Raw genomic sequence first — 23,132 nt, 5'->3', positions numbered from 1 at the left:
GCTGGTTTAATCAGAACCTCTGAATTCTCAGAATCAGGAATAGCTAAGTCCTAAGAAGAATAAATTTTTAAAAAATGACATTCACACATACATGCCCTACCAGAAATTATATCCTTTTCAATTATACCCCATTTTTTTATATTTTCAATTTTTAAATCATTTCTAATGTACTATTTTCATATTCTCTGCCTGCTCTAGCATGTGAAGTTCTTGGGGGTGCGTCTACTGCTCAAGTTTTTGTTATGTCTGGGGACTCTTATTCACAGTGATTTTTCACACTGCTAATGGCTAGAATGAAACAATGGCACAAAATGTCAAACTGGTTCGAGATAAATAGTATTTGTTCCTACACATTATTAAGCAAATTTTGCATGAGCACAATGTTTCCGTACAATTATATTTTCAGTTACACATTGGATGAAATTGAAGGTTTGGTTGCAAAGTTTTTCTTTTTAATAATACGTTAACATCCTTTGAAGGGCTAAGCAGCACTACTAATCAGTAAGAATTTAATAGAAGCTATGTTAATTTCACTGTTTTTCTCTGAAAATCCAGCTAGAAAGCAATAAAAAGTTCAAGAAAAACAAAAATCCAAAAACTTTGAAGTAAACTTTTTAAACTGAATTTCAATCTCCGATTCGATCAAATGTTTTCCTTATCTGCAAATTGATTTGTAAGCAATACTGTATAAAATTATAGAAAAGAAACACACATTTAAGTATATACTTAAAAAGCAACTTTTATCAAAATTTATAGAATTATGTGGACAGTCTCTGATAGTTAAAAATCTAGAGTGTATGGGTAGCTAAAAGACATCCTGAGGTCTTTGTGTGTCCAGCAGTCAGCAAAAAAGACATGCATGACAGGTTAAAAAATGCTGCAGGGTTACCATCCTTAGGGATACTTGAATCAGAGATTTTCAAATGCCTTCAGTTTGGAAGCTGTCTTCAAAACAAAGCCCTACGCAATCCTATTAAATATAAAACATATAAATTAGGAGCTACACTTGCTCAAGGGTGAGTGACAGGTGCAGACAGGTTCCCATCCAGGAGGCAGGTCCTGGGAAATGGGATGGTGACACTTTGGAGCTCAGTCTGAAACCACTACAGGAAGCAGATATCACATGACCTTTGTTGGACAGAGTACTTCCAGTGGGATTGGACTTTGATATTTATATGTAAATAAGCTGATACATATTCAATCAGTGTCTATATCATTTTAACATATATTAATAGTAAAAACATATTCAAAAGTGACATGCATAATTTTGATGTCCAACTCAACTGGCCGTAAAACAGTCTTAAATTACTTTGAAAAGTAACTGAAAAGAGAAGCCACCCATATTTCAGACACAACGTCTTTGCAGAAAATAACTTGTCCCTAAGGAGACAAGTATTGCCAATTCAAAAAGTACACAATCAAATGTCTGAAACTATCACACATCTGACGTATAACAACTGCTTATTTTTAAATAATCATTATAATGTTGATTTTCATTTTATTTTTCCTAATAAGTACATCATTTGACAGCATATCCAAGTAAAACTTCCTATCATTCTGTTCTCTCATTAAGATAAATTCTGCCTGATTCATCATAATATAAATGATACAGCTTGGATTAAAAACCAAAACATATTTCACCATGATTTTCTTACACAAGACAATATAAATATTAAACAAAATCAATGTTTTAAGAAGCCCTGGCTTTTGCTATCAAAGAAAGCATCCTTGGGGGCACCTGGGTGGCTCAGTTGGTAAAGCATTCAGCTCTTGGTTTCAGCTCAGGTCATGATCTTGCATTTTCGTGGGTTCAAGCCCCTGACAGCTCAGACCCTGCTTGGGATTTCTCTTTCTCTCCTTCTCTCTGCCTCTGCCTGCCTCTCTCTCTCTCTCTCTCTCTCTCTCTCTCTCTCTCTCTCTCTCTCAAATAAATACATAAACTTGAAAAAAAAAAAAACACCCTGTGAAGACCAACATTATCATCCGATGGGAAACAGATTTGACATTCAGGAGAAACCAGAAAAAAAAATTACTCTCCTTAGGAATAAAAAAATAAGTATTTAAGTAATTTTTCCATTTTCTCTATTTTTCATAGCTGAGAACTGAGCAAGGCTGTTAAAACAGAGAGCAGTCTACATTACAAGGCCAAAATGTATTCAATAAATATGGATCATTTATATTTGCCTACTTCATGAAATTAGCACTTAGAAATGAAACAGAAAAATATCAGAAGTCACTCAACCAAATACGTGCTAAAAATGCCTCCATTAACTGCCTCTGGATAACTATTAAACATTACAAGTAAGTTAGCAAAACCTAAATATAATAACAAAATTTAATGGTCCTATTTTAGAACAGTTTTGTTTTTATTTTTGTTTTTTTTAGACCATGCCTTCCATTTTTTTATTGTTATTGTTTTGGCTTTTGTCTTCTGTGCCTGTTTTCATGTAGGAATGTCCCCCAAGATTCTGTCTGTAGCTCTCTGCTTTTCTTTCTTTCTTTTTTTAATAACTCCATACTACTTCCTTACAAGCTTTCATCTTGCCCATTACATCAACTCTTATTCATGTCCTTATGTATTCCTCTCAAAAGGCCAGCCTGCTCAACATCTCCAACAGGATATTATAATAAATGCCAAATGTGTCTAGAATAGAACGCCTTTCCTTCAAATCAACTACTGTTCTGATTCTGCCGTGTCTGTTTATGACATTACCATTCTCCAAGTTACTTGAGCATGAGGCTTAGAATTTTTTGGTTGGTTTGGTTATGGTTTCTAAAGAAAAGGTTGGCTCAGGGTCCAGAGAAGCTTGCAATTCACCATTTCCGGGAAACCAGATATGTGGAGATTGGGTCACACCCTAACTGAATAAAAATTAATATATCTAGTGTACACACAGACTGTATTTAAAGGTTGTGTGTTTGTCTTTGCATCACAGTTATAAAAAAAAAAAAAAGCAGAAAAGACTATTACTTTCACCATGGTAACTATATATTAGGTTTATCAGTGACTATATACCAGCCTTAATCAATTGCATTTTTTGGAGGTTTTAATTTCTGAATCAACGATCAATGGTTTTGCTCCCTTTTGGTCTGTTCATATCTTCAATGGGGCCTTTAACACATTTATAATACATATTTTCTTGTCTGTCTCCCAGAGCAAGAGGGTTCTATACAGGCTTACATCTCATTCATTTTTATATTCCCAGCAATGAACACAGTGCCTGACACAAAATGTGTGTTGGATAAGTTAACCTACTATTGCTTATTAGTCAATAAAATTAAGGTGACTTTTCTATTACTAAGAATTAAAAAAAGATACCATGCACAACTATGTTTAAAAAACAAAACGTAAAAGGACTTATTTTCAAACAAAAATTGAAATAGTTCTAAGACTCCCTTTTTATAAAAAGAAGCATAAATGTAAATATAAATATAACCTTCATTCTGGTCATTTAGTGTCTATGTCTTAAAACGTCAAGTATGAGAGTTGCCTTCTTCCTCCTTCTAGGGCTGTCAATTTGTTCTTTCCTCAAAAACTCATCACATCTTATTTCAAAATACAAATATGCATATTTGAAAATAATTCTTCATATATAAATATACTATAATTATAATTATTAAACTATATTATATTATATTATATTAAACTATATTATAATTGTTAAACTAATTAGACTAAAGGACAAACTAATTGAAGATTTTAGTGTCTTCTGCATATTTACCTTAAGAGAAAAAAAAGGAGTGGGGGAAGATATAAAAGACTGGCAGGAAAAAAATCCACTTGCTGCTTAAAGACATCATTCAAAATAAATCCATACAAAAATCTATTTTTTAAATCTGGTTTTGCCACAGAACCAGTTAAAAGCAGGATTTGGGGACTTAAAATAGTGAGGTCTAATATTCAAATATATTTATATTCATATTTTTGTGATGTAAATTTTGTAACTTATAATTTGTAAATTTCTATGTATTGCCCTCTCTCTGCCCCCCCCCTTCCTGAACTTAAGTCAAGTCTGGTACAAACACAAATTCCTTGGGTAGGGACTTACAAAAAAAAAATTGGAAATCGGCAACTACCATCTGCCAAGCCTGATGCAATGTAGCATGGAATAGAGACAGTGAATGTGAGATAGGAAGATAATCCACAAATAGACCCAACTCTGTGCAAATCAGAGCCAGAGAGGGCCAGGAAAAGCTATCGCCCTCATCCCCTCCAGAGGAAATACTGAAGTCCCCCTCCATTTATGGAATGAGTCTTGAGCCAATTGTGTTTGTCTCTCAGATGATAGGCACTTTAATGAACACGTGGATTTGCAAGTAAAAACTTTAAAAAACCAAGAGAAATATTCTAAAATTGTAAACTTAAAAAAGAAATGTCAGTATAGTGTAAAGTTTGGTAGAGAGATTTGGAGCTGTAATCATGCATTTGTGTATGATGAAACAGACCCGGGATTGTCTTTGTGAGGCATGGGGATGAGGGGGAATTGGCTTCTCTGACAAGACCTGCTAAGTCCACTTGGGGGCAAAGATCCAACAGTCATTCATTCAGAACATCTTGTTTAGGTTCCTTCATTTTATTAGAGGATTTCGACCCTCCTTTGTTTGTTTGCATTGGTTGATTTCAAATGTCAATCTATTTGCTTTAATCAGCAAAATCACTGTCCTGCAGGAAACTTCCCAGGGGACATGACCTCATATATTTTATTATCTCCAACTCTTGTCAAAATCAAAATTACAAAAAGCAACATTCCCTGAGGATTATATTCTAAAAGATATGTAAATTTATTCATTTCTGTAATTTTCCCAGATTTTAATCCTAGACCAAACCAAAATATCATTCATTAAGCTGAAAACATATTTGGACAGCGTTTTGGGTGTGTTTGCTCCTTGTGTATGTGTGGTTTTTGTTGTGTTTAGACAAGTCTCTCTACTCCTATAAAATTGCTTTTACTAAATTGAGCTTTGTTGTATGTTCTCTGCTTACTTATTATTGGTTTTATGGGTGAGATACATTGAGCAAGTTGCCTCTTAGGTCACTTAGCCAGGGGGCGCCTGGGTGGCGCAGTCGGTTAAGCGTCCGACTTCAGCCAGGTCACGATCTCGCGGTCTGTGAGTTCGAGCCCCGCGTCAGGCTCTGGGCTGATGGCTCGGAGCCTGGAGCCTGTTTCCGATTCTGTGTCTCCCTCTCTCTCTGCCCCTCCCCCGTTCATGCTCTGTCTCTCTCTGTCCCAAAAATAAATAAAAAACGTTGAAAAAAAATTAAAAAAAAAAAAAAAAAAAACCTCTGTTTAGGTCACTTAGCCAGGCCTTCATAAGCCCCATGGGAGAAAATTTTCTCAGACCTTCAGTGAAAGGAAGAGCTTTGCCTCCCCTAATCAAATGGCACATTCTTATCTTATAGAACATGAAAGTCTCCTGAGTACCTGCCCATGCAAAGAAATTTAATTCAGTGGAACTTAAGTTTTTCATTTTTATTTAAATTTTCTAAAATCTCTTCTCACATGTATTTAAAATAAGAACACTATAAAAGACCTACTGTTAAAGTGGACTGCTTTTAGTTAAACATATATATTCACTATATTTCCAGAGACTTGAACTATACTATAGTCTCTATAGTTTCTTTGCTTCTTGAAAGTAACAGCTCTCCTTGAAGGTCCCAAAGAGCCAACAAGGAAGCATGGGTCCACTTAGTAACAGGGTATCCTAGTTTTAATATGTCACTTCAGCTCATTGTCTACGGGCATGACCTTCTCAGTTGGCTGCCCTTGGCCAACTTGGGTCCTCGGACTTCTTGATCAATAATGCCTGGCCTCCAACTCTCTAACATCACCATGTGCCTGCTCTTTGTCTGGCACCCCTCTCTGCCTTGTGTCATCTTACACCAAATTGCACCATCAACTACACCAGCTGCCTCTACCCTGATCCATCTGGCAAACAGAATGAAATGGGCACAAAAGGAAACAAGATTTACAAATCTCTGAGGAAAAAAAAAAAATCAATCCTGAAACTCAGTTTGATTATGTTTCAACTAGATACATTCTAGAAATCCAAATTGCATATTTGTATTCACGTATTTATGTAAAATATAAATGCCATTTAGAAATTCCAGATATACTTAATTCATTATGAGATAATATTTTAATACATATACGCTCTGTCCTCTGGATATTAACTTTTAGAAAAACCTTGTCTACCCTTGAACAGACAAACTCAAGCAACTCAGGATATATATGCACTTGTCATCAGAACATATGTGGAAGGAAAATAAATTCTAATATAAGCTCAAATGACATGAATAGATAAATAAATATGCTTTCAAAAACAATTTAAGTGGACTAAATTACTTAAGAACTGTGCTATTTCATATTATCGGAGCTTCTTCATGGAAGTGATCATTCAAAAGAATTACTGTCCAACTCATTCTATGATGCTGGCATTACCCTGATACTAAAAGCCAGATAAAATATATAAGGAAAAACAAAACAAAACTACACACCAATATCTCTCACAAATATTGATATAAAAACTCTCAAAAAAATACCAGCAAATCTGGGGTGCCCAGTCAGTCAAACATCTGACTCTGGATTTCAGCTCAGGTCGTGATCTCATGGTTTGTGAGATCAAGCCCCACAATGGGCTCCATGCTGACAGCGTGGAGCCTGCTTTAGATTCTCTCTGTCCTCTCCCACTTGTGCTCTCTCTCTCAAAATAAATAAATAAACTTAAAAAAATACCACCTAACCAAATTCAGTCACATATTAAAAGGATTATATACCATGATCAAGTGGGATTTCTGGAATGCAAGGATGGTTCAACATACAAAAATCAATATACCATTGTCAACAGAATAAAGGAAAGAAATATGATTATCTCAATTGATGTTGAGAAAGCCTGTAACAAAATTCAACACTTTCTTGAAAAACACACTCAGCAAACTAGGAATAAAACAAACTATCTTAACATAATTAAGGATGGCTGTACTCATAAATACATCATGTTGAGATTAATAACCTACAGCAAAGAAACTCATTAAAATTTCCCACCAGGAGTACTTACCAGCCAAAATTTTCTTGAATTGTTTAAACCACACATCACAGTGGTCTTCACTTAAGTTAATAAGATCAAGCGTAGAATCTTTTAATTTATTTTGTTCCTTTTTCAAACATATGAAGAGTGTGATACCTAATAAGGTACCACTTCCCTGCTGTTTAACAGAATAACGTCGTTTCAGTTTGACAGAGAATATGTCCTTGAGTTCAATAAATTCTTCTTTACATAGAACATCATACTTGGAGTCACCTGAAAAAAAAATTAAATTTTCCAATTAAAACCAGTGTCCATATTTTATATGTATGAATAATAAAAAGTGAAAGCCCATAAAACCTTTATCATATTTATTTTTTACCAATTATGCTTCATATAAGTCCCTGTGTGAGTTGGGGAGGGAAGAAAGGGAAAATTGGGTCTATTTTCCCAAGAATTAAAACGGAGAAAAATGGCATCAAGTTCCTGTCCAAGACATTCAAAAACTGAAAATATTCAATAGAAGAATTTCAAGAATATAGACAAAGCAACATTCCAAGAAAGAGTCTCCTTGGTCCTAATAGAGACAGAATAAAATGATGGAAAGAACAGAATTCACTAACAGAAGTGAGTTTATAACAAGTATTAGAGGCAAAGTGTAAGGAAAAAGATACGTACATTCCAGGTAAAGTAAAACATGTACAAAAAGGAAACAGGAAGATTACTGTATGAAACATAAATCCCTGTCAGTCTAGAACAAAACATCCACCTGAATTGAATTTTACCACAGTCAGACTTTAGTTTATAGTGGCATCAAATTTTACTGGTTATGTTTAACCTCCAGTCAGAAAACATGTGTTGTGGTAAAAGACCATTTCAGTGGACTCTCAAAGTAGGAGTGCTTTATACTTTTAAAAAATACTTCTAAAATGTCTACTCTGGCCAAAATGGAATCACAGGGACTGGTTTACCTTCTGCCTGAAATAACTAAAAGGGTGGGCAAGATACATGAAACCTCAGTTTCCAGACATCTGCCATCAGGTAGCCCAAAACAGTATTCCCTGAGAGAGGGAAAACAAAGGAACCATGGGAGTGTTCCAGGCTACCGTCTGGGGAGGGTTTCCAGGCCACAGTGCAAGTCGGGAGCCCTGGTGGAACCTGGTTGTCTTACTGGGTGAAGCAGGAAGTAAGAGTCCAGAAAAGCCACAAGGACTAAGTTCACTAGGCAAATTACTGTAGAGAAGGAAGCTGCAGAGAAGTGGGAATTCTGCAGATTTGCAGAGGGCCCCCTTGAATCTTCAGCTGAGTATGAAAGACATACGTGCAAGGCCAGGGAGAGAGAGACCCAAAGGATGAGACAGAACAATGCTCAGAGATCGCACAGACATGCCCACCATGAGCTTAAAAGCAAGCCTCAAAAGGATTAAACTGTCTCCTAGTAATTCAATTACATCCTATAATAAAGTTCAAGAATACAGGGATAAAAAATGTTTACCAACTTTACATGGCAAAATTCACAGTATCTCTCATTCAACCAAAAATCACAATGCATGTAAAACAGCAACAAAACATGACCCATAATAAGAGGGAAAAAAGCCAATAGAAACAGATGCAGAACTACTACCAGTGTAACCAGCCCCACAAATCAGAGGTCCCCTCTCTCGGCTTCCTTGGCCCTTGAGCAGGCACAATACACTCAGATTGGAGCAAGGACTTCCAGGTACATTAAGAAGTTGCTTCCCAGCTTTCTCAGTGACTGGGCCTCTCCCAACCATTCTGCAAACTATGTCCAGTTGTTCACAAAGCACACATACCACGGGGAAAAAAAAAAAAAAAAAGCCCTTTTCTCAGTGTTTATGGTGGTGGGATAAGGTGAACCCAAAGTCAGTTTTAGGGGCCTGTCATCTCCTTGGAAAGCTCAGGCTTCAAGTACAGTGCACTTCTATTATTGTCACCCAGAGGCACATGGCCAGGGTCTCTAGAGCACTTCAAGAACACTTCATACCTTCAAGGATGAGAGATAGCAGGCTTGTTAAAGGTGCTTCTTCCAGACTAATCTTAAGATATTGATTATGCCCTCCTCTCTCATACAAATTTAATTTTTTTATGTCGTATAGCACACAAGAGCTCTGAAGAAGGATGAAAGGAAACAAAGAACCACTGAGGGAAAGAAAAAAAATGCAAAGGATGAAATCAACTCCCCTTTTCACTCGAAGCCCTGTATTATAATCTGAATTCTTTATCATGTGTGTGCTTTACTTTGGCAGTGAACAATTCAATGGCTATTCTAATTTAAAACCTCTTATAAATTGAAAATTTAAAGATCCTACAGCAACATCCAAGATCAAACTTAGTAGGAAAAGCCAGAAGAATTTCTGGAAACAGTACAAGAATACCTATTGCCACTTTTACTATTTCAAATTATTCTGGACATTCTGGCTGATAGTGTATGAAAGAAAAATGAAATAAAAGGCAATTAAGTGGCAGAATGGGCAGGAGGAGGGCTAAAATCATAACTATTGATAGATGATATCACAGTATGTTTGTAAAATCCAAAAGAATATCTTTAAAATCACTAGAACTAATAAAAAATACCCAGTAAGGAAACAGGTGACAAATATACCAATAGCCAGGAAGGAGACATAATGGGGTTAAAGATATCCCATGCCAATTAGCATATTATACCTAGGAATAAATTTAGCAAAATGATCTTGGACTTGTATGGGGGAAAATGCTAAATAAGTGGAAATATATTAAGCTCCAAGATTGCATTTTTTCCATGCCTCATTATTAAATAACTACTGATAATGCTATTCCAATCAAAATCTCAATGGTATTTTCTTTGATGTAAGGGGGCAAGGAACTTAATCAAATGATTTGCAAATTTTCTTGAAATAAATGTATTACATTAATGAATAAAATGTTTTAGAAGTACAGCAACGAGGGACACAGAGTATATGCCTGATTGGATATTAGTATTTTGTAAAGCTATAACAATTAAAATATAGGAATAGATAAGAGAATGGTTCAAAGAGATTTGTATACGCTTAAAAATCACTAATATGATAATGGTGGTATCTAAGCTCAGTAGGAAATATTCAGTAAAAGGTGATTTAGAGCGGATTAATCTTTTGAAAAAGGAAAAAAATAGAGCCTTATTTCATAATATATATCAGTATTTCTAGAGTAGAAAGAATTTCATATAATCATTAGTAAAGCCTTAAGAGTGACAGTAAAGGCAGATATACAGAGACTGAAATATGTAACATAAAAATTATTCAATGCCCACCTGAAACTAATATAACACTGTATGTTAATTATACTTCAATTAAGAAAGAAAGGAAATTATTCAATTGCTTATAAAGGCCTGAAGAACCATAAATAGATGTCACAAGCAAAAGCCAACCAGGCAGAAATATCGGCAACACATGACAATTAAATGATCTATTTAATCAAGGAACGAAACACTTTAGTGGCAAAGTACATAAAAGACCCAAGCAGGCATTTCACAAAAGAAGAAATGCAAATTGACCAATAGACATATGAGAAAGTTCAATCTAATTAGTAATCAAAGAAATGCAAATTAAAACAACAAGATACCATTTTTTGCCTTTTAGATTGGCACAAGATCAAAAATAATGCTCAACGATGGTGCGCGTAAAGGGAACCAATCCCAGTGCTGGTGGGAATGCAAAAATGGTAGCTGCTGGAGAACAAGTTGGGAATATGTATCAAAAGATTTCAAAATGTTAATTGCAGCAGAATGTAGAGTAGCAGAAATATTTAAAGCAATGCTCAAGTTCTTCAATAGGAGAATGGTTCAACCATAGTTTTCTGCAGCCCATAAATGAGCAAGTTAGAACTCTAGGACATTCATGTTAAGAGGTATGAATAAGTAGAATAAAAGCAAGTCACAAAGTAATCTGGGGGATTTAAGCTCAATTTCATTAAAAAGAAAAAAGAAACTCAAGTAGAAAACACACAACAAATTTAATACTGGTCACCTATTTAAGAGAAATAGGAGGGAATAGGAGATTAATTGTTTCCTATAAACCTCCATAATTTCCCTTTCTATAATCAGCATTGAATTTATAATTTTTAAAACTGAAGAAAAGGAAAAATGCTTTAAAGTATGCATATGTTTGATCCAGCAATTTACTTCCAGGAATTTACCCTAAGGGAATAGATAATATGCACAATTTGACTAGAAGAATGTTTACCCAAGCATTATTGGAGTGAAACTTAGAAATAATCTAAATGAGTAACAGAGTATTGGTTCTATAAAGTATATTTCATATAACAAAATGCTATTCAGCCATTGAAATGTAGAAATCCGACGAGAAAAGGGTCTAAAGTAGCACATTTATTGTTTTGTATGTTTACTGAATACATTGTGTACGTGTAATATATTTTCATATGCACATTTATATGAAAATGCATATGAAAACTTGGAAGGGTAGTCAGATTGTGATTTTGTTTGCATATATGAATTTCTAATTTTTCTACAATGAGAATATTCTATAATCAATTGAAAAAGATTGTTTCCTTTGCTCATCCTAAAATAGCTCCTGATATTGTTTAATTTTTAAAATTCCATTCCCTAAAAAGAGTAGCTAATATTTAATGAGCATGTGCTGTATGCCAGACATTGCCCTAAATGCTTTACATGTATTATTATCTTATTTACTCCTCACAGCAACCCTAAGAGGCAGATGCTGTTTCCTAAATGAGAAGAAATTCAGGACAGAGTGTGTGTAACTTATCCATGGTCATACATCTGGTAGGGACAGACCCAAGATTTTAATCCAAGCACTTTAGCTGGTCTTTACAACTTTGTAACAATGTTGGGCTGACCTAAAGAGCTTCTTCAGGTAAACGCACTCCCATCTGACCTTCTGGATCGGTTATTATTATTATTTTACTATTTATTTTTGAAAGAGAGAGAGCACACACACAAGCGCAAGCAAGGGAGGGACAGAGAGGGAGACACAGAATCTGAAGCAGGTTCCAGGCTCCAAGCCATCAGCAACAGAACCCGATGTGGGGCTTGAACTCACGAACTGTGACATCACGACCTGAGCCAAAGTCAGACGCTTAACCAATTGAGCCACCCAGACGCCCCTTAGATGGGTTTTTAAGTCTAGTCAAACTTAAAACACTAGGCGAACAGCCGTTGTGTCTCTAACAGCAAGACAACAAATGTGTCCCTTAACAGAGTAGTACTACATCAGACTGAGGTGACCACGAGGGAAATGTGAGGTTAGATTACAGCAACAAGGAGCTTACAGAGAACATTCTAAGAATTCTTTTAGCTTTTTTTTTAATTTTAATTTTAATTTTAATTTTAATTTTTTTAATTTTAGTTAGCTAACATACAGTTGGTTTCTGGAGTAGAATTTAGTGATTCATCATTTACATACAATGCCGAATCCCTATAACTCGGAGCCATATTTCCCACTCTTTTTGCTCAGGCTTCCAGGGTCTTTTCCCACATTTGCCCACAGATTCAAATTTGGGGGGTTTTATGCAAATGGTTACTTTGCTGAAGCAACAAAAGAAGAGACTAAGAGGAAGACCTACAGGTTTAAAGCAAACATTGTCCTTTTATTTGATAGGAAAATAAGGATAATTGATCTGTGAATAAAACTTAAATTTTTCATGATAGATGGATGTTCTTTGCCATTGTTTTTCTCAGCAGCTACATCAGTCTCTCAGGTACCAATTTCCTACATGGAATTCCTGATCTATTATTTATTTCTGCAATGGTAACCATTTACATAAGTCAATCTGCCCAGTTTTCTAATCACAGATTTCACTTAATTTTGGATAGAACTGTTTCCTGACATTTGAAGATGTGTACAGTATTACTCGTTTTACAGAAAACTGTTTTTTCATTCTGAATATAGTCTTCAGGAATAAACCTTGTTAGAATTCTGTGAACCTGAATTAAAGATGTTTTTATTTAAAGGCCTGGAACTGTTTATTGTTTAACCAGACATCAGATTGGGTGGTACTTTTTTAGGCCTTTGTTTTGTTTTTGAAGTTCTTAAGATATGAGCGGGGACCAGCTGGCTCGGTACAGCAGCAGGACACTGGTTTCCCGGACTTGAAAGAGAGCTAGGGCCGGAGGTTCTTCAGGTTTCCAGGTGGAGAGCCCTGAGGCTCACCCCCAGTTAAGGAGGACGGTTCTAGAAATCATCTAATAGGATAAACTGAAAACTCTCAGGTCACTGTGTCTCCTCAATCCCCACTCCAAAACACTTACTCTTCGGGGTATACTTAGAATACACACACATTTATGAGAAACTAGATTAAGGAGAAAAAAACCATTCTGAGAGAAACTACTATTGCTCTGGGTCTATAAAATTGCCCATTTATCTGGACCCCTTCGTAGTAGCACCTTAAGAATGATTCATACTCTATTCTCCAGATTAAAAAAATACTGCTTTGTATATCTAAACTATTTATAAATTTATAAATGCTGAAAAAAATTTCGGTCATATATCTGCTTAAATTTTCATCCACAAGATAGCTGCTTCGATCCCCATATTAGCCACTTCTGTTATAGTACAACCAATTTCCTCCACAAATAAAAGCAAATGTTTTCATAATTGTATGTAAAACCCACATTTTCACATACAACCAAGCACAGGCAAACTGTATGTTACAAGAGGAGTTAAAAAAAAAATACTTTGGGGCATGTATTTTAAATGCAACTTTAATTTTACCTTAATGTTAAAAGACATCTTTATTGGTGAAAAATGTGGAATAAACCTTCATCCATAGAATAGTATTTTATAACAGTAGATAAAAATATGGAAATCTTCCATATACTTTTTTTCAGGTTATGAAAACGTAAACCTTACAGATGACATGTATTTTTTCTTTGTGGCATGTGGTTTATTATTTGAAATCTATTGGTTCATTAGTATCATATTGGTTATAGCTAGTTGTTTCAGAACATTAACTGTCCTCTCACATTACTTACAGAGATACTGGGGACCATCTGTTCTTGCAAGGGATTTAAGTATATGTCTATTGGATATCATGCTATTTATTTAATTCAGCACCCACTTCCTATTGTTGTATTTTCTTGGGGGGAAAAGTCAATTTAATTACAGGGAATAAAGATAACCTCTCCTGGCAGGTGACCCTGTCACACCACGAGAGCAAAGCAGGACCTACTTAAAGTAGGTTACAGTGGTTAAAAGAAGAGTAAAACCAACAACACTTAAGAATATTTAACAAAGGTTTAACAAAAATAGAACAGTGAATGGCGCTTTTAAAAATATTACTGTAAGCCCAGGGCTTGTCTAAATCAATCTTGGCACATCTGTCTGATGCGGACCATAAACAGGATTAGAGCGGGATTTATCTGCTTGGCGTTAATTGTGCTCACAGTTTCTGCACATGCCCACTCTTTAAAATACTGCCTGAAAAACAGGCCTGCCCGATACACAGCTCCCACAACACAGTGCAGACACACACGTATGGTATATTACATGGTTAAGCAATGTGATGTCTAACAATTTTTTTTGGCTCTTCAGAATTACTTATCTAATCCCCTAATTAAAAATACAAAATTCTGTTTGAATACACCACATACTGAGATAAATCTGTGAAGCAGGGGACCAATAAATTTGAATACACTTTAATTGTAAGAAGAAAACACAATTTAATTGTTAATAATCAGGTTAAACCAGGGTTTAAACAAATAGGGCTGCTCCTATAATTTACTGAAAAAACCTTCACAATGCATTACTATCCTCAAGAATTAGGACACAGCACTCGTTAGCAGAAAAAGTTTCTAAATACATACACATATCAAGAGTGACAAGATATAGCATTCTTATCTAGTAAAAAAAAATTATACAGGAAATTTTAAACTTCTCACAGAGAGAAGTAGAGAAAATGCCAATCCAATATCCAAAAGTCACATTTTTATCACATCAGATAGAAAATTAATGTTCATTTTCTACCTGTTTTTTCCCCACTTATTCTATCATGTGTAAACAGCTTAGATAGAGTTGAAAATTTGACTAATTGGAGATATTTAGGTATTTTTGCAAGAAGTCCAAAATGAACTAGCCAGTCAAAAAAATGTAAGTATCAGTCTTTGGTTTGCAGATTTGACATATAGGCAACATGTAATTCCTTATTCCAAACAACATTTAATGCCTATGATGCTAAGTGATGTGAGAAGTTTTAAATTACTTAGTATGTTTTAATCATGAACGTATAAAATTGCTAAAGAACAGTATAATTGAAAATTTAGGTTAACTTTCAATCATAGGCAATCTTCGGCTTTAAAACTTTTTTGAGTCAGAACCTATTCATGTTCTAAATATCTTAGTGAGCTCTTAGAGATCAGTTTTCCCCTAAATCTCTATTAATAGATGGTAAGACTATACTTTTACTGTTATTTTATACAGAGCAGATAATCAGGAGAACTTGACAAATTAAGTCAATCATTTAAATACTTAAAACACCCAGCAGCAGTTCTCAATGTAGAGTCTCAGAGGTTTTACGTGGTCAAACTGATCTTTAGGATAATTCTAAACATGTTATTTGCCTTTACACCGCGTTGGCATTGGCACTGATGTTTCAAGTGCAAAAGTGGTGATGTGTGCATCAAGGCAGTGACACTTTTACCAGTATTGTTGCATTCTTTACCACACTCCAAACTCACAGTTTAGAAATTAAAAGGTCCATTTCACTTAACTATCCCTGATGAAGTAGGAACAATCTATTTTTTTTTAAATTTCCACCCTGGACTACATTTTTCTTTAAATATTATGTGAGATGAAATGGAAACTATGCATAAAGCATTTCTGCTACAAATGAAAGTGATGACTGTCTCCAGGAAAAGCACTCATACTTTTAAGTTGCAATTGAACTAGCTGGTTTTGTGGAAGACTATTTTTACTTGAAAGATCCACTGACAGACAAGCTATGGTATTCAGACAGGAGTATTTGGCAAACATTCCCTGGAAAAATGAGCAAAGTGAGCCAGTCGCTCAAGAAAAACAACTAAAACTGTCAATGACAAAATTCAAGCTTTAGCGTAAAAAATTAGAATTTTATAAAACTTGTATCCATCACAATGAGTTTGACAGCTTCCCAATACTTAAAAAATTTTTTCATGAGACTGATGATCATATTAATGTATCTGATATTTTTTAAATATTGGGTATTATAATGTGTCAACATTTAGAAGCTCTATTTAACTCAGTACATCAAATTTTCCAAATATGCAATGCAGGATGTTATAAAATCATGCACGAGTAAGAGATTTATTCAAAGTGCAAGACAAACCAGTAGATTTTCAAATAGACTACATAACCATATTGCTGTGTTTTCAGATTCAACATTAGAACTAGCCTTACTAAACTGGCACTTGAGTTTTGTTGTAATATCAAAGGATAGCCACAATTATCCAAAAACATGATTAAAATACTTCTCCTCTTCCAAATACACATCTATATGAAAATGGATTTTCCTTATATACTTTAATCAAAACAACATATTCACAATAGATTGGATGCAGACACAATTTTTAAAACTCAGCTGTCTTATATTAAGCATCCTATTTTAAAAAGCTAGGTCTTCTAGTAAAGACATTTGAAAAAAATGTAAGATAATAAAGTGGCATAATAAACTGGCATTTTTTTAACTTTAGAAAATAATTGTTTTGAACAAAAATATTTTATCTTAAAGGCAATGGATTTATTACTACTATATTTAATGAATATTTTTAAATGTTTAAGTCCTAGTACCGTAAGTACCAAGGGGTATAATTTTTAAGCAAAAGGTCTTTGTGGTTTTTGATAATTTCAGACTATAAAGTGGCCCCAGGGCTGAAAAGCTCAAGAACCCCTGCACTATAGTGTTGTGAACATAAGCCTAACCTTAAGAAAATGCAGCCTAGAGATGGCATGATTCATGCATTTCATCTTTAACCACCTTAAATCAAATACAATGATACTAGGTTATTTTTAGATTCTGCCATGAGTCCCTATTACATCTGAAACCTAGCAAAATTCACATTCTATAGCAGGCCTGATCATGCAATGTGATTGGGTTTTGTCATTTTCACTTCAGCAAGAGCACTAATGTGCTACTTCCTTTGGGACAATTTATCCTTGACTTGATGATCTACTTAGATATTTGCCTCTGCCTGCATTTTATATGCTCACTTCCATTTCAATTCCTTACGAAAAGCATTTAAAAATGGAAAGTGTCTGGGGTGCCTGGGTGGCTCAGTCAGTTAAGCATCCAACTTCGGCTCAGGTCATGATCTCGTGGTTTGTGAGTTCGAGCCCCACTTCGAGCTCTGTGCTGACAGCTCGGAGCCTGGAGCCTGCTTCGGATTCTGTGTCTCTGTCTCCCTCTGCCCCTCCCCGACTTGTGCTATCAAAAATAAATAAAATGTAAAAAAAAAAAAAAAAAAAAAAAAAAAGGAAAGTGTCTGATAATGCCACCAATAGAAAATATGGCCTTGATTCACCTTAACCTTATACTCTAGTCATTTGGCAGGCATTATCAGTTCAGGTATGTATACCATGATGTACAGTTTACATACATCACACCAGACGGCCTTTGTGCAGATACCCCTTGAACCTCTGAAGTACGGCAATTGGTCTTCCTTTCTCTAGTCTCTCAGCAATTCACTTTAACAATATCTTCATCGTCCTCCTGGTCTCTAATCTCTGTATCCCAGTACCTTGCGCTATGCTTAGGACATAGGCTTGACTTCCAATAGAAGTTTGTTATTGACAGTCTTTACCATCAGTCAGATGATATCTCAATCACACTGTATGCATTTCGACCTCTGAACCTTTGCTCCTTTATTTCCCAGGAAATGAAAGGCCTTCTTGACTCCATTTTCAAACATTAACCATCTGTCAAAGCACATTAAGAGACATTCTTCATTTCCCAGTCCTTCTGAGCTCCTATGGCCCAGTACACAGTTGAGATTCAATCACATATCAGAAGTTCCTAACTCACCAGAGGGCAAAAGCACAAAGGTCCTTCAAAGCCTTTTAAGAACTTAAGTTATATATTTTTACCATACTAACTGATGGGTCAAAATGGTAATGGGGAAGGGGTTAGCTAAAGATGAGACTGTAACTCTTTAGGGTAAGCCCAAAAGTTTACTATTTCAATATATTTGAACACCTGGTATATTTCGGGCACTTTGGTGTGTATATTAAAATGCTAATATGAATTTAACAGTCTCCATGGACCACTATCTCTATGAGAACAAAGGTTAAGGAGTTCATCTTTCACGACCTGGAACTCGCTGGGCTGTGGGAACAGGACTATATGTATCTAAGCCAGAGTGATGATCTCTAGCGCCAGTGTCTAACATAGCCTGGTCTGGGCTTTCTGTCAGGTAAAGGCTTTTTCCTTCTGAGGACCTCAAAGATTGTCACACCAACTTTGTTTTCACCTCTGCCATTACTAGCCATCAATGCCCTACTGTGCAAGTCAGATCCCCCATTACCTCACGGTAGTCCCAACAAAGAGATCACACAGCCCTCCAGATAATCTGATGGGTTTTGCTACTGAGAGACACTAAGAAGCCCACTTTTATTACCAATTCCATTCAGGTTTACCCTGAAGACAGTAATTATTTGCTCCCAAGATAACAAGAAAATATTGAGAATAACTACTCAAAGTCCAGGAATACTGAACTAAGCACATGCAGCCCCTGTGTTGTTGGAAGGGAGTAGGAAGAACCATTACATGAGAGACAAAGCAGTAATTTTTCCTTGATGAAGGGACTGGTCCTAGTACCAGAAAGTAAGAATTTCATCTGAGGAGCCAAGACAGTGCAGGAACAGAGTGCCACAGTCCTGACTGTCCAGAAACAGACTGGAAGAGATTCACCTAATCAGCCTCCAGGACATCTGAAGTCACTATCAGTATATCTTCCTGGGGCCAGAGTTGGCCCTCTTGCAGTGAAGGAATCACTGTGCGTGGGAGAGGAAGGGAGAGAAATTGTCACAAGCTACATATACTGAACATACAAAAGCAAACTTAAAATGTACACATTTACAATAGCCACGATATGGAAATAACCTAAATGTCTATCAGTGGATGAATATAAAGAAAATGTGATACACACACACACACACAGTGGAATATTGTTCAGCCTTAAGAAGAAGAAATCTTGCCATTGTAACATGGATGGACCTTGGGGGCACTGTACTAAGAAGGGAAATGTAAAAAAAAAAAAAAAAAAGAAAGAAATACCACATAGTCTCGCTTATATGTGGAATTTAACAAACAAAAACAAACAAACAGAAAAACTGAGCTCAGAGATAACAAGGAACAGACGGATCATTACCAGAGGTGGGGGGTGGGCAAAATGGGTGGAGGTAGTCAAAAGTTACAAACTCCCAGTTACAAAATAAATAAGTGTTGGGGACCTAACGGACAGCATGGTGTCTATGCATTACTGTACTGCATACTTGAAAGTTGCTGAGAGTAAATCTTGCAAGTTCTCATCACTGAAGACAATTTGTAACTATGTATGGAGATGGATGTCAACTTACTGTGGTTATTTCAGAATATATACAAATATCCAATCATTATGTCCTACACCTGAAATTTATATGCTACATGCCAATTATATGTAAATAAACAAATAGACATAATTTGAGATTTTCTAAAAATATTTGTAAATATTTATTCATTTGAGGAGGATTTGCAGACCTAGACTTAGTGGAGACAAAGGAAAGTAATGTACAATTTTAATATAGCTTATCATGGTTTTATTGAAAAAGTCTAATTTTACATTCAAGACAAAGTTCATGTTTATTTTTAATATGCTAGGCACATGAGGGATATGGCCTTTATTTCATTTCCACCATTAAAAGCATATAATTGACAAACATCTTTGGATTCTGTTTTGTTTTCGGCATTCAAAAACTGGCTAAGTAAACCCAGCGAGAATTGATTCACTAAGAAAAAAATTACAATGAAATTACTTATGAAGTGTAGCCAAGTTTTCTGACTTCCTCATTTACTTTCAGTTGGATTTAGGCAAAATGTAAAGAACAAATGTAAGTGTTAGTAAACAGACATAAACACACACACACACACACACACACACACACACACACACACACTCTCTATAAATTATGCTGGTCCGTTAATACCATTTAGGCTACTATTCACACAAAATATGATCCTCTACCTATACTTGAAGTAAAAAAAGAAAACTTAAAGCTATTTTGGAGTAAAAATTGGAAGTTAATTTTTTTTCTGAAAAATTTTAAATTAATTCAGAGTCCTATATGAAAATAAGCTCAATATTTGACCTTGGTGTCCTACATATATGGTATTTAATGCAAAGGTGTTCCTACTGAAAAGGAGTTTTATAAGAATTTCTTCTCCATGCATTTCATCATAATATATTTTCTACCATATAGTCAGGATGATGACAGAAAGACAAAATGAAGGGTAAAAGTAAGAAATTGTTACCTGATAGTGTAAAAATTTTAAAGAAAACTTAAATACTCTAGGTAAAGGATATATTTAGCTTCACTATATAACATGTAATCAAAGCAAAATAGCTTATGGGATTACAGCAAGCCATCTCCTCTGTGCTGTAATACTACTGTCAGGTTTTTTTTAGAAAGATAAATTTGATATCAATACGATGTGACACAACTGCATCAAACCTTAATTTCACTCACAGTAAGAAGTCACAGGATTAAATAACACTGTGCAGTCTTTTAGAAAAGTTTATTGCTTCCAGATGGATTCAAGTTTCCTTTCAGCCCTGATTACATCTAATATGCACAGGGTGCCAACATTATAAAGGACAGAGTCAAAAATATCATTTATATAGATAGCGAGGGGCGGGGTGCAGGAACTTTGGCTCCCGAATAGATTATGCTAGCCAGGATCTGTTTTAAGAAATAACAAACATTTAATAACAATAATAATAATTTAAAAAACACCATATTATGTAAATGTTTTGAATAATGGCTGTCCCATAGAAAAACACAGATCTGCAACAAAGTATCCAGAAAATGACTCCTAGCTCAAGCTGCATGCTCTCTGCCCCCATGTTGGGTTGCGCCATGTGTCACACCGCATGAGGCTTGCTACCAAGATGTCCACCTGTGCCTCTGTGGCAGGAGAGGCATCCATGTTTATTTCATTTAATAGCACTGTTGAATATAAGCCATTGTGGTCAGACAGATCTTCAAAAATACTATCTAAAGGCATGTTTGCTAAGTTTAAGGCTGCAAGTAAATTACTGCTTGTATTTAAAATAGCATTTTCTTACACAACTTCAGTAAGAAATAAAATCCTCTCCATAGAACCCAAAGAAAGCTCTCTCCATAATGTGAATTAAAAAATAAAATCACAGCTGCTGTATCTAGTCTGTGAGAGAAAAAGCAATAAAAATTCATAATTGAAGAATGATTTCAGGGGCCAACTTTTTAAAATACAGTAAAACTCCAATAACATTTCCATTTTCTCATTTTCTTAAATTCAATCTTTCCAATGTTCTGAAAAAGTCATACAAATTACAAATCTGATTGAATATAAATGTTAAAAAATTTATTATGTATCCTTCAAAAACAGATTCACAATTTAAATAAAATTATGGTCTAAGAGCACAAAAAAGAGAAAAATGATTCATTTCTAAATGTATATAATATCTTTCCTGCTTGAGTACCACTGGGAAAAGTGGTACTACAATAATTCCACTCATACCTGACTTTCTTCTATGGATATTCAACCAAAACTAAGACAAATAATAATATAGCACTTTATTACATTTTCTGTAGAGAAAAATAATTTCCTTTATGTAAGGTATATAACAAATATTAAAATTTCAGGTGATTTTAATAAAAGTTATTCACTTATTTTCAACTTTATAAGGGATACTTAAAAATGGATGAGTATTAAAATGTTTAATTTTAATTGGATTAAAATAGTGGCACTATCCTTGATCAATTGCTTGAAATGCTCCAAGACACAGGGTGATCAGAAAAGGATCGAGTTATACTAAAAAGGGATTTAAAGTTACATGACAAATCAATAACAGATCAAGAAATAGGGTCAAACCGATTAGGCTACCTGGCACTAGAGTAGATAATGGGTTTTATATCAGCAGATGACTCATCCATTAACAATGTCTGATATTCTAAATACTAATATGTATTTCAGGGGCGCCTGGGTGGCTCAGTCGGTTAAGCGTCTGACTTTGGCTCAGGTCATGATCTTGCAGTTCGTGGGTTTGAGCCCCACATTGGGTTCTGTGCTGACAGCTCAGAGCCTGGAGCCTTCTTCGGATTCTGTATCCCCCTTTCTCTCTGTCCCTCCCTGGCTCATTCTCTCTCTCTCTCTCACTCTCTCTCTCCCCCCCCCAAAAAAAAAATATATATAGTAATAATAAAATAAAACCTTAAAAAAATCTAATATGTATTTGAACTATCACTAATCAAATAGTATTTTGTTTTCAACAATGGTTATTCTTAAACTGGTCATACATTATTCTAAATAACACATATTTAAGTGAAAAATCATCTCAGCTTTATTCCTTCTTTCAATAATTGTTAACTAGATACTTTCCACATGTCAGATTTGTTCTACAAAGAGAATCTTAGAGATCTTCCCAGACTACCCAATAATCACTGAATAAAGATTGGGGAAAAAAAATATATGACAACAAGTCATGTAAATACAGGTTGAGAATCTCTCATCTGCAATTCCAAAATTCCCAAAGCTCTGAAACTTGTACATTTTTTCTTAAATCATTTGGGAGCAAAACCTGAGCTGACCTCATTTTGTAGCAAAACTGGACCCAAACTGACAATGGCATTTTAAATCTTTACCCCACTTAGCACGGATACTCCTCATGTTTCATTCAGAAATATTAATATTCAATTATAGGATGCTACCTGAAGCTCATTTTGGGTGTTACATACACATATATGCCCTATATTAGCTTTCTAAAATTAGTAAACATCTCAATTTTAAGATCTAGCTGGTTCCAAATGTTTCTGGGCAAAGGGAACAGTAAGTAACCCAATATTCCAGGTGAGAAATGATATCTCTTACTAACATGGCAGTGATGCTGC

At 35.1% G+C, this 23,132-nt stretch overlaps 1 protein-coding gene across 1 annotated transcript in view; it reads right to left on the bottom strand.

Moving 5' to 3' along the window:
• CERKL (CERK like autophagy regulator) overlaps positions 1-23,132 on the bottom strand; it is a 105,657-nt gene that overhangs the window by 59,041 nt on the left and 23,484 nt on the right. Inside the window, exon 2 of the mRNA XM_060622076.3 lies at positions 7,057-7,299. Within this exon, the coding sequence (XP_060478059.3) occupies positions 7,057-7,299 (243 nt within the window). The remainder of the gene's footprint in view (positions 1-7,056; positions 7,300-23,132) is intronic.

The sequence above is a fragment of the Panthera onca genome, chromosome C1 (assembly GCF_046562875.1).
Source record: "Panthera onca isolate mPanOnc1 chromosome C1, mPanOnc1 haplotype 2, whole genome shotgun sequence".
In the NCBI taxonomy this organism is placed as follows: domain Eukaryota; kingdom Metazoa; phylum Chordata; class Mammalia; order Carnivora; family Felidae; genus Panthera; species Panthera onca.
This window is presented reverse-complemented; position numbering and strand designations above follow the sequence as displayed.